Source organism: Rhinatrema bivittatum, unplaced genomic scaffold, assembly GCF_901001135.1.
Source record: "Rhinatrema bivittatum unplaced genomic scaffold, aRhiBiv1.1, whole genome shotgun sequence".
NCBI classification, from domain to species: domain Eukaryota; kingdom Metazoa; phylum Chordata; class Amphibia; order Gymnophiona; family Rhinatrematidae; genus Rhinatrema; species Rhinatrema bivittatum.
Window position 1 is genome coordinate 26,885 of NW_021821031.1, and position 13,562 is coordinate 40,446.

Genomic DNA, 13,562 nt, shown 5'->3' on the forward strand with positions numbered 1-13,562 from the left:
TGACATCGTCAAACTTCTGAAAATACCTCCTCAACCCCTTGAAGTGAGTATTCGTATTGCCTCCATTCAGGGGGAACATCTGCCAGGTTTCATTACTCACCAGACAGTGGCAATCCATCTCACTGAGGTACTCTGCATCACAAGGAAACATCCTTCTACATCCTTCTACATCCTAAAACACTCTAGTCATCCGGTGATCCTGGGGCTCCCCTGGCTCCAGGTCCACAAACTTCAGTTCGATTGGCAGTCCTTGCAGTTGGTACAGTGGGGTCCGAAATGCCCGAAGACTTGTTTGCATCCAGTATCCCCCGTGATACTTGTTTTGAAATCAGTTACACTTCCAGGGTTACCTCCGCAGTACTCTGACTTCAGTGATGTGTTCTCTAAGCAGAAAGCGGATACCTTACCCCCATTACACAAGTTCAACTGTCCTATTGAACTCCTGCCTGGTACCATGCCGCCCAAAGGCAGAACGTACCCGTTGTCTCAGCCTGAAACCCAGGCCATGTCGGAATATATTAAGGAGAATCTTGAAAAAGGGTTCATTCGTCCCTCTGATTCCCCGCAGGAGCGGGGTTCTTCTTTGTGAAGAGAAAGGATGGTGGACTCCGTCCCTGTATAGATTACAGGGGTCTCAACACGATAACCCATAAGGATCGCTATCCGTTACCCTGATCAGCGAGTTGTTCGACCGACTGGAAGGGGCATAAATTTTCTCCAAACTGGATTTGAGAGGTGAGTACAATTTGGTACGCATTCAACCCGATGATATCTGGAAGATAGCGTTTAATACCAGAGACAGCCACTATGAATATGTGGTAATGCCTTTTGGGCTATGCAACGTGCCAGCCGTCTTTCAGCACCTCATGAATGAAATCTTCCAAGATCTCCTGTATAATTTTGTAGTCATCTACCTCGACGACATCCTGATTTTTTCTAAGGATATAGAGTCACACCGTGAACACATCCGCATTGTTCTCCAATGTCTGAGGGAGAATCACCTGTACACAAAGTTAGAAAAATGTTTATTTGAGCGGAACCGCTTACTCTTCCTGGGATACATCATTTCTGATCGGGGATTCGCGATGGACCCAGAGAAGCTTCAGAGAATCCGCGACTGGCCTCACCAAATAGGCCTTCAGGCATTACAACACTTCTTACGATTCACTAATTATTACTGGAGCTTCGATAGTTGCCCCACTCACTGCTATGACTAGGAAGGGGGCCAACACCCGAGTTTGGATGCCGAAAGCTATCGCTGCCTTCCAGAGAATCAAAGAGGCCTTCAGCTCCGGCCTCTGTCTCTATCATCCCGATCCTAGACATCCATTCATTGTTGAAGTTGACGCTTCCGCGATCAGTGCCGGAGCCGTCCTGAGTCAACATTCTCCCACAGGCAAGCTAGTACCCTGCTCGTTTTACTCTCATAAGTTTTCTCCCATGGAGCAACATTACAAACCGTTGGTCGAACTCCTTGCGGTCAAATTGGCGCTTCAGGAGTGGCGCCCCTGGTTGGAAGGGGTGCAACATAAGTTTACTATCTATACAGATCACAAGAACCTCGAACATCTCAAGGAAGTTCAACTTCTGAACCCCCGTCAGGCCCAGTGGGCTTTGTTCTTTGAGAGGTTTAACTTCAACCTTTGTTCCGTCCAGGTTCAAAAAACCTACGCGCTGATGCGCTCTCCAGATCCTTTGAGCCGGAGGACATTTCAGAGGTTCCCAGTTTCATTATTGACCCTGCTTGTAATACCCTGGTGGCTACTACCACAGTTCCAGTTGGGAAGACCGTTGTCTCCCACTGACTACGTGAGCGTGTGTTATGGTGGGCTCACGATTCCAAAATGGCAGGCCACCCCGGTCGTGCTCAGACCTTGGAGAAGCTGAGAAAGCATTATTGGTGGCCTACTATGGTAGAAGACTCCCGAAACTACATGGACTCATGTCCTACTTGTGCTCAGCAAAAACCACCTACGGGGAAGCCTTGGGGCTTGCTTCAGCCTCTCCTAGCACCTCCTGAACCATGGTCCAGTATTTCTACAGATTTTATTACAGATCTGCCTGTTTCCCAGAACAACACGGTGTTATGGGTCATGATCGACCGCTTCTTGAAAATAGGATACTTTTTCCTTCTACCAGGTCTTCCTTCAGCCCCGGAACTTGCTAGACTTTTTCTGAAGAATATCTTCTGTCTTCACAGACTCCCCAAGGAGATTGTGTCCGATCGGGGACCACAGTTTGCCGCCAAGTATTGGTGTTCCTTATGCCGATAGTTCAACATTACTTTGAATTATACGTCGGTCTACCATCCTCAGGTGAATGGGCAGGCCAAGAGAACCAATCGGACCTTGAAGACATTTTTATGTTCCTATGTTAATGATCTGCAAGACAATTGGTTGGAGCTCCTCCCCTGGGCCGAGCTGTCGCACAACACTCATGTCGTAGCAGCCACCAACACCTCTCCGTTTGCAGTAGTCTTCGGACGGCAGCCCCGACTGCCTCTTCCTGTACCTTTGACGGCTCTGTCTCCAGCGGCTCAAACCATTCGCTACGTGTGGACCCGAGTAAAGGAGCGACTGGTGCAAGCTGCAGAACGCGCCAAGCATGCCTCGGATCTTCATAGATGACCTGGCCAGAGGCTACCCTCTCACAGCCTGGCTCCCAAATACATCGGATCATTTCCAATAATCCGAAGAGTAGGAGCTGTTTCTTATCAACTCCAGCTACCTTGTTCCTTGGGTATCCCCAACACATTCCACGTGTCCCTATTGAAGCCATTGGTTCTCTTCTAGCCCTCTCGAAAAGACCCTCCTGCTCCACGTGTCACTGCAGAACCAGACATGTCTCTCCAGATAAGAGAGGTCCTCGACATCCGGCGACGCCGAGGCAAGTGGGAATATCTCTTAGCCTGGGAGGGCTATGGGGCCAAGGAGAATTCGTGGGAACCATCTCAGAATATTCTGGATAAGAACCTTCTGAAGACCTTCCATAGAATGCACCCTGAGAAACCACAGCTGCATAGGGGGAGGCCTAGAAGGGGGGGCTACTGTTACACGCCCTGCCCATGGCCGTTCCACACATGGGACCACTCACCTGTATAGTTCCTCGGCAGGTCCCAGGGTGACCTCCCTTGTGGTAGTGGCCAGCCCAGCTAGGCCCCGGTGTCCCGTGGCGGCGGTCGCCGGGCCTTCCACTGTGCGCCAGGCCTCATGCCGAGGTTCAGCATCTCTCTCCATGCTAGCCACGCCCATACGCGCGCAGCCTGCCCCAACCCTTGTAGGCCGAGGGCGGGTCTGGGTTCTGTGGGGCGCCCTGATTGAGCTACAATATAAGGAACTTCCTGACTTCACTTCCTTGCCTTGGCAATCGAGTCGGTTTGTATGCTAGAATGTCTCCGCATCTATTCCTGTTTGTTCCTAGTCTTGTTCCAGGATCCTTCTGTTCCAGTTCTGTCCCTGATTCGTTCCTGCATCCTCATTCCTGATTCCTGCCTGTTCCAGTGTTCATTTAACTGCCTTCCCAGGTAGTACCCCTGGACTGTCTCACTGGTACTGACCTCGGCTTGTTCCTAACCTGTCTGCCTGTCTGCTGCCTGTCTACGCTCCCAGCTAGTTCCTGACTCGTCTGCCGCCTGCCTCAAAGACCACAGCCTGTTCCTGACTCGTCCGTCCATCTGCCACCTGCCTCAAGAACTCAGCCTGTTCCAGACCTACTCGTCTGTCTGCCGCCTGCCTCTAGACCTCTGCTTGCCCTGGACTACATCTGACCTCTAGTATCTGACCCTTGCTCCGGTGACCACTCCTCAAACTAACCTTTGGACATTGACCCTTTGCCTGCCTGACCTCACCTCCAGATTCTGGCTCTGCTCCTCGCCTTGTCATCACAAACTCTGTTCTGGTTCTCTCTGCTCCAGCTCGAACCTGACCGTGCTCCTTCTGCGTCTGTGGGCACGCTGGACTTCCATTCTCCCAGGAGACCCTGCAAGACCTACCTAAGTCCAAGCAGTCTGGGTCCCTAAGGGCTCCTCCCAGGGGGACCTCGGGCTTCCAGTGGTGAAGCTCTTCCCAGCCTCTGTCTCATTCAGTGCTCCACCCCTGGGGCCAGTTACCTCCTGTTCCCCTTCAGGAGCCATTCCATCCTTGCCCAGGACAAGGGTCCACCCCCGAGCGCAACACTGATGATGTAGTTTTGCTTCAATTATTCTGGCAAACCCCATGGGTAGCAAAACTACCCACAACAACCACAGTGTGATTATCTTCTGAAGTTCTACATGTATTGGTACATATATTTATGACTTTCTTTTTTTTCTTGAGAATGGTGAAAAAATAATTATGCTTAAGTATTTTTACTCTATTAACAATAAAAATATATTCTTTTTCTTGAAGTTTTAATATATAGTTTTTATAACCTAAAATGATTGTAATATGCGAGGATACACAAAAAAAAGAGAAAACATGTTAACTTTAGAAAATTATTTTTGAATAAAATAAAGACCTGCAATAAACTACATCTAGACTGTTAGACTGCATAGTCTTTACTTTTTTTTAGAAAAAAAAAAACCCTCTAGGCACTTTTCTAAATGTTTAAGGTGGTGCCCAAAATCCATGATAATTTGTTGTGCCAAACACATCATGTTTTAGTGAATGCCACATGGATGCTTACTGGTAATTGCAGGAAAATACACATCACAACAAAGGGGTTGAACATGTGTTAATGCAACCATGTGTCCAATATATGTGCATCTAATTTTAATCAAAACCCTTCATGCTTAAGAGCTTAGGCATGAATAAAGAGTGTGATGTCCTTAGTGCAGGGGTCAGGAACCTTTTTGGCTGAGAGAGCCATAAACGCCACATATTTTAAAATGTAATTCCATGAGAGCCATACAATATGTTTAAAACTAAATACAAGTAAATGTGTGCATTTTATGTAAGATCACACTTTTAAAGTACAATAAGTCTCTGAAAATATTACACCAGGCCTAAAGACACCAATACATCTCCTATTAGGAAAACGGACCAAGTCAGGCTGCTATAGAGTCCTACACAGAAACTACACGCCAGCAGAAAACCTCACCTGAATCACGTGCTGTCCCTCACCTAACATAGAATAAAGAGACCAAAACGCATAACAAGAAGCATGCAGACAAAAACTGAATTGGAAACTGCAACAAGCCAGAGTCTCTGTATGCAGTGTAACAAAGGAAAAAAGAAACATCACACATCCTTATAAAACAAATCAAGAAATATAAAATCATCAGCAGTAAAACTGTACTAACAAAAAGAACATATTTCGAAACAGCTGATGAGTGGAATATCCAATAATTAAAAACTCATATAAAACATTTCCAGATACCAACAAAATATTTCAAAATAGCAGACACAAAGATCCAGTAATGAAAAATAATAAGGATACAAAAATTTTTTTGCTCTGCATACCTGGGAACATTTGATATCCAGGTGTCCTGAGATTGTTCTGAATTAGCAGGAGGTGGGGTGGTTTGCTTGGAACTTTCTCCTCTCTCAGTCACATACCAGCGCTCTCTCTCACACTGGCTCTCAATGACACACCTATACACACATGCTCTCAGTCACTCACATATACAAATGTTTTTTCTCTCTCACTTATATAGGCTCTTAATTACACATTTACACACATGCTGTCTATCTTTTCACGCTTACACACACACAGGCTTTCAATCACATAAATACATGCTGTCTTTTTCTCTCACACACAGACTCTCATTCACATGCTTACAAACATGTCCTCTCTTTCTCTCATTTACACACAGGCTCTCAATCACATACTCACATGCTCCCTCACCTAAATCAGCTCTCAATCACACACAGACACACATGGTCTCTCTCTCTCATTTAAACACAGGCTCTCAATCACATACTCACATGCTCCCTCACCTAAATCAGCTCTCAATCACACAGACACACATGGTCTCTCTCTCTCATTTAAACACAGGCTCTCAATCACATACTCACATGCTCCATCACCTAAACCAGCTGTCAATCAGACACAGACACACATGATCTCTCTCTTACTTATACACACAGGCTCTTAATCATACATACACATGATCTCTCTCACACACAAAGGATCTCAATCATACACACATACTCTTTCAAACAAACAGGTTTTCAATTACAAACTTACACATACAGGTTCCCAATGGTAAACTTACATTCATGCTCTCTCTCTCACAGGCAGGCTCTCAATCACAGACATACTCTCTTTCACATATACAGGCTCTCAATCATTCACATACATGCAATCTCTCACTCACACACACAGGATCTCAAACACACATGCTTGCTCGCTCATTCACTCTCTCTCTCCCCCTCCCCCACCCCCACCCCGGGAACTCGCGGCAGCAGCAGCCACCTCCCAACGCTAACCTCCTTCATTTTCAGCCCTCGCGGAGGCGAAGGCGGAGTCCCATCGGCCGCGGTTGAAGATTTTCATTTTCCTCCTGCAGTCTTCTTCCCATTGGACACTAGATTTTCATTTTCCTCCTGCAGTCTTCTTCCCATTGGACACTAGCGTGCCTGCGCGGGTCTTCCCGCGCAGGCACGCACCGGCGTGCTCTCTTCTTCCCGCGGCCCGGAAGAGGAAGTGGAGAGCATCGGGTGCCTGCGCGGGAAGACCCGCGCAGGCACCCGGATGACTCCAGTCGGTGTGCTCTCTTCTCCTCCCCCCCGCGGCCCGGAAGAGGAAGTGGTGAGCATCGGGTGCCTGCGCGGAAGAAGAGACCACGCTAGTGTGGTCTCTTCTTCCCGCGCAGGCACCCGATGCTCTCCACTTCCTCTTTCGGGGGGGGGGGGGAGGAGAAGAGAGCACGCCGGTGCCGCTGACTCCAGCTGTCCTGCCGCGTTCCGCCCGGGCGGCGGGGAACCGCGAAGTATGGCGACACTTGTCTGCGAGCCAGATGCAGCCCTCAAAAGAGCCATATCTGGCTCGCGAGCCATGGGTTCCCGACCCCTGCCTTAGTGCATAGGGTGATACCATTTTTGGATTTAAACTCTATTTTAGGAGTAAAAAAGATTTTTACTCATTAGTGAATAGACACTTATGCTTCCAGGACACAGCTGAAAACAAGCCATCCATCTGAATCTGACTTTCCTGCTATCTATGGGGTTAATTTTCAAAAGATTTCCATGTGTAACACTGGCATCTACATTTTTAAGTAGTATGTACACACATAAGATATGCCATACTGGGTCAGACCAAGGGCCCATCAATCCCATATAGAACGTACATGCTATTTTGGAAACATCAGGAATATGCATGAACTTGCGGTGTCATGTGTAAATATTGACAGGGAAAAAAGGGATGATTTAGGGGTATTACAGGGTGGGCTTTGATAGTTCATGTACATGCTATTTGTTAGTGGTATATGTGCATACATTACCTAATTGTCTGTATGCTTTTACACCTGTTAATTTTCAGGTGAATTTTGAAAGCAGTTACGCATGTAATTGTAACATACTGTCATAGCAATTTTCAAAAGCCATTTACCCATGTTAAGAACACTTACATGCGGGCAAAACCTATTAACAATTCAATGGCATGTAGTGTAGCAATTTTCAAAACTCAACTTACCTGCGGAAAGTGCACTTTCATTTATAACAACACAGATTTAAGTGTGTAAATACTTTTGAATATCATGCCCTAAGTCTCAAAAGTGAAACTGCACTTGTATTTTGTCTGCAGTTTTTGAATGGGAGGTCTGGATTTAAGTGATGGGGGTAGGGGGGTGGGGTCAGAGTGAAGAGCCATAGGGTCTTAGTGAATCTGTGGAGGTGCCGGTGAACTGGTGATTGCAAGAAGGCACACAAGAATTTTCCAGAGCGGAAGTTTCAAAGAGGAGTAACTCTGCATTATTACATGCATGCTATAATTATTATCGGTGTAAAACATATGCATATAATTTTATGAAACGGGTAGAAAAATATGCACTTTCCTGCATTACAAATGTACACCCACACTGAAATATACATACACACTTCCGGGGCAGAAATATTCTGTATTTTATAAACTGGGTGGCTCCTTACTTGTACGCGCATTTGGTGCTTTACGCAGACAACTGAAAAATGCCATTTTCTAACATGTGCAAACACTTGATTTGAGTGTGCTGTTTTTAAAGGGAGAGTAATTACCAGCTTGAAATACAAAGATATTTCTTTTTAGCACTACCTTAAAAAGTTAAAACTTGTTTGAATGGCACACAACCAAGTTGCTGGGTAGATATGACTTGGCATCTGATCTGACCCTTGTTCTCAATAAAAAAAAAAAAAAAAAGGCTTCAGAAAGTGCTACGAACAAGCTGCTTCCCAGAGTATGTAACTCGTGCATAGTTGGGGGATTTTAATGGTTATAACAGTTCTTGCGCAGATGTTCAGGCAAATATCATCCTAAGTTTTAGTGATTAAGCGTGACAATGATGAGTTCACTGATCTTACACGACTAGAGAAAAATCCATCCAGGCTCTGATTTATGATCTAGGCTAGCGTATGATCTTTTCCAAGAAATACAAGTAGTAATAATCATACGTCCTTAATGTATAACATTTTTTCTGGTTTCTTTACTACAATTGTTTATAAAGAATTCCAAATGTGTAGGCAACATGGTTTTAGTTCTGCAAAATTCCAGAGCTGCATAAATGCCTAAATATCTGGAGATGTTCATCCCCAAGCACTTTTTTTTTCTCATGCGGTAAGACAGTTACTTCACTGAGTAATTTACCAGGTGTTGTTTACTAGCATGTAGCACAGACAAATCTGTGTGAATACGTTGGACACAAGGTAACAGACATGAAAAGGGGTTGAATTAGCACAAGCTGGAAACTTGTGAGCAGTAGCACTGATCCATTGTCCTCTTCAATATTCAGGATAAGTATGGTTGCATAAAAGTGAGAAATAGCAGAAGAATTAGCTGCACGTCTTTTTCCTCTACTAGAATGTAAACATATATCCATGACAGCCTTTTTGTGTGTATGGGGGGGGGGGGGGGCTCAGCCCCTCACCCTGGCTTGTTACAAAATCAGGGGACCTTCTATGCAGGGGGCAGTGGGGCAAATAACTAAACGTGGGACTCAAAGTCCTTCCACTGTACCCCAAATGTACAAATAAAGCTTTCACAGGGCAGGGCAAGGAATTATGAGGAGACAGCAAGAATGACAGAGAGAGAGAGAGAGAGAGAGAGAGAAAGAAGGAGTGCCATGGTCAGGCAGGTTGCAATCGGGAATTACCCCTACAGGAGTGGCACAGCACTGCAGGACAGGACTGGAGACGGTCTTTAGCCTGGACCAGCCACTTCCCCCGCAGGTTGAGCCCTTGGGTTCTTATGGTCGGCAGGACTTAGCTGGAACCAAAGGCAAGGCTTGGGCTGGAGACAAGGCTAGCACTGGAGGCAGGCAAGAGCTGGAAACAGGCAGGGCTGGAGGCACAGGTTGGATATGAAGGCAGGGCCTGGGCTGGAGTCATGGCTGGTACTGATGGTAGGCAGGAACTGTATAATAGACAGGGCTGGAGACAGGCACTGGGATGGACAGGACAAGGACAAGAACTGAATAGGCTGGTACTGAAGGCAATGCAAACAAGGGCTTAAACTGAGGACAACGTTTGGTCTGGAGACAAGGACTGGACAAACACATGACAAGGACTGGACTGGACAGGATAGGATAGGACAAGACTGGACAAGGACTGGACAAGGACAGGACTAGAACAAGCCAACAATAAACAGTGCAAGGCTGGGCTAGGCAAACCTAAAAGCTCTGAAGACCACTCAGCAAGGCAGGAAGACCTGGAAAGCCACAGAGCAAGGCAGGGAGGCCTGGAAGGCCACAAGTTAAGGCAGACATACCAGGAAGGCCACTAGGTAAAGCAGGAGGCTGAGATAGGCCACAAGGCAAGGCAGGATAAGAAAGCAAGGATGTCCAGGTCAAGGAGCCAAGATAATGTGATAAAGAGCTAAGGAGAGTGTCTGGGCTAAATAGATCTGGAATTGCCATGTCATTTGATCAGCAAGGTGGTGGTGAGAGCAACTGTGGGCAAGGGTCACTAATAACCTATGCTGTCAGGGAGGCTGCATAGCAGACAGGATCATGACAAGTAGATGACAACACACAGAGAAGACACATTGACACACACTTGAGCAATTAAAAAAACAATTCAACTTGTTTTACACAAGGCAAATGTATTATCAAGCAATAAGTTCCCAGAGGGCAAAGGTCTTTGCTGTCATTGACATTCACTGTAGGCATTCAGATGCTTGAGGCTGAAGAGGTCTAAGTCTTACAAGCTTTTTTTCAACTTACCAATTAGTTTGAGTGAAGAGCTCAAATCTGTGAGCCACTGCAGGATGGTCGGAGAAGGGGGAATGGCCAGATGCTGGTGATCTTCATAGTTACAGCAGCCAGATTACTCCCTCCTGCATTCCCACTTTTATCCTCAACCACATTCTCTAGTAACACTCATTAAAGGTCCTAACTGACACATAAGCAATAGTTCTAAACATGCAGTTATGTTAGTTTTCTGCTATCGTGGAAGTCACCCCTCTGTTTTGACCTCCTCACCTGGAGTGTACTAGCTGTTCTCTCTGCACTGACAAGCAACCCTCATGTACCACAGTTTGTTGGAAACCCCTTAGAAGCCAGAAGGAGGAGTCAAAAGAAAAAGAAGACTGAGCATTCTCAGTTTAGTGTGCTCACACGATTTACAATGCCCTCAGAAAGTAACATGCTCATGCTATTCAGCCAATGTATTTTTGGGTTTCCGGCAATGAGAATGGCATGACCCTGCTATTTCTGATTTGTTTACTGTGAGCACACTAAATCTTTATGCACCATTCATTAAGTGCACTGAAAACATTACCACGTGTTTACTCTCGCCAGCAAATGCTTCCTGTACATATAATCGTCCAACAGCATTCTGCAAATTCTCATTGACATAGTTTGCACAACGACGCCAAATAGCAGTTTCAGATGTTGTGCCATAAAGTGCCTGTGGAAAACAAAACATTCATTTATAATGTATGGAAATTGTTACATAATAGCAAGAATGAGAGAGAAAGCACAAGAGAGGCACTACTATGACTGGATATAATGCCTGGAAATATGATAAAACAAAAAAATTCCATAATCTGCTCTGTTATAAATCATTTTAACAAAAAATATTATTAAAGAAACTTGTTTTTGTGTATTGCCAATGTTAAAAATACCAACCAACAATAGCATGGATCAATCACATCAATGATTTTTGCTATGATTCTTGATGTGATTGATCCATGGTATTGTTGGTTGATTTGGTCGATTATCCTTTTTGGTGGATTCATTAAAGGCTATTAAAATGCAATACCAGATATTACTTCAGAAGCAACACATGAAAAGATTAAAAAAAATATGCTAGATATATATATATATATATATATATACAACCCATGAAGGTTGTACAACAAAAGGAAAAAACAGAAAAAAAGAGTATATCAGTACACTTTATGTATATTGAGTTTATTTGTTAATACAATTTTGCAATTAAATGTAGATATATTGCTATAACATCTATGATGCCCCCTCCCCCAATAGGGGCCCTAAGTGATTTTAATATAGCATTGGAAGGAGTCTGGGTGGGGGAGACCCTGATATTTTCCTCAGATGCAAGTGAATAGTTCCTGAAGGTGGTTCAGACAGTAAACCATTATGCACCAATTTGGATAAAATAATTGCCTTTAACAGCCATTAGATGGCAGAGCGCAGGGCAAGAAGAATATGGTGGATGTTAACTAATGAGAAAATTATGGAGGCAGTGTTTATTGGATTTCTACTGCATCTGTGCACTTTAAGGAGTTTGGGGGGGAAAGTCTGCAGAGATAGTTTTCAGAGTATAAAAGCCTGTGTTCAAAGTTTGGTGAGAGGAGTTGGGACCAACCCACATGGAAAGTGGGGCACCCAGGGTATCTATCCTGAAGAGTGCTCTTCAGGGGTCTTCCCCCTCAAGGGGAAAGGTCTGAGGCTGGAGAGGTGTTTCATTCCAGTCAGGGGACCCGACCTGGGTCCTGAAGGTGGAGGAATGACTTATGGACCCCTCAGGTGGTGGAAGACTTTAATGTAGAGAAGTTTCAGAGGAGTGAGAGCTTGGGTTACAGGGGAAATGCCTGGAAGAGAAGTTTGAAGCAATATGGGATGAATATATCGTATTCCTTGGGCAATGAGGAACATTAAATTATGTCTAATGAGTGAGAACTTATGTATCTAAATCTGAGGCAGTTATTGAGTATGTTTGTAGGGCTATACAACATGGTGCTGGCCACAGCCGAGACAGACAAGGCTGGTGCTCTTTTTAAAGAAACCAAGACAAGGCAGGAGCGCGTGGCCATCCTTCCTTGCCTTTACAATCACCAGATCCCCAGGGAAGGGGTAGGCGGGGGCTGGGAGGGTCCCCAGGCCGCAGCCCTGTTGACATCTGGGAGGGAGGGAAGTCAGAGAATCATGGCTAGGTCCAGTTAGGTAGGCCCAAGCCCCAAGTTATTTTGCAGTAGGAGAAACATAGAAACATAGAAATGACGGCAGAAGAAGACCAAATGGCCCATCCAGTCTGCCCAGCAAGCTCCACACATATCTTCTCTCATACTTATCTGTTTCTCTTAGCTCCTGGTTCTATTTCCCTTCCATCCCCACCCCCAATGCAGAGAGCAGTGATGGAGCTGCATCCAAGTGAAATATCTAGCTTGATTAGTTTGGGGTAGTAGCCGCCGCAATAAGCAAGCTGCACCCATGCTTATTTGTTTTACCCAGACTATGTTATTAGCCCTTATTGGTTGTTTTTCTTCTCCCCTGCCGTTGAAGCAGGGAGCTATGCTGGATATGCGTGACGTATAAGTCTTCTCCCATGCCGTTGAAGCAGAGAGCCACGCTGGATGTGCATCGAAAGTGAAGTATCAGGCCCATTTGGTTTGGGGTAGTAACCGCCGTAACAAGCCAGCTACTCCCCGCTTTGTGAGTGCGAACCCTCTTTTCTTCTCCCCTGCCGTTGAATCAGAGAACTATGCTGTATATGCATTGAAAGTGAAGTATCAGGCTTATTTGATTTGGGGTAGGAGAAGATTTGGAGAAGGGTCAGACAGGCCTGGAGAGGCCCTACCAGGTTCCTGAGGCTTCTGTTGGGAGGGGAAAGGGGTTTAGAGGGCCTCCAGGAGGTTTTGTTTTTTAATTACTTCTTCCCTCCCTTACACGAATACGAAAATATCCACAAATTTATGGTTAATATTCATGAGAGGTCATTTTTCAGTTTGTTCCAATCGTAATGAACTGAATTGGCCTCATTCGTCTCATTTTTAACATTCATTTCAAAAGAATGCACATCTCTACTGTGGACACCTGAGAGCCCTGGTTTTATCAGTACCGTGTAATAGTTTTGTTAACTCTGACTGCTGGCCAACCCCAGAAATAAATGTTTGTTAGTTTGACAATGTCTGGTGTGAGCCCAAGGTACAGACTTAGTAAAATGATGGTTATCAAGGTGGAATGACAGGGGAAACAGTTAGAAGAGGGCAAC

The 13,562-nt window shown here is 45.4% G+C and overlaps 1 protein-coding gene across 1 annotated transcript in view; it reads right to left on the minus strand.

Annotated features, from left to right (window-relative positions):
• The window catches only part of LOC115082383 (neprilysin-like), an 86,826-nt gene that overhangs the window by 26,483 nt on the left and 46,781 nt on the right, over positions 1-13,562 (minus strand). The window contains 1 exon segment of the mRNA XM_029586609.1: positions 10,884-11,012. Within this exon segment, the coding sequence (XP_029442469.1) occupies positions 10,884-11,012 (129 nt within the window).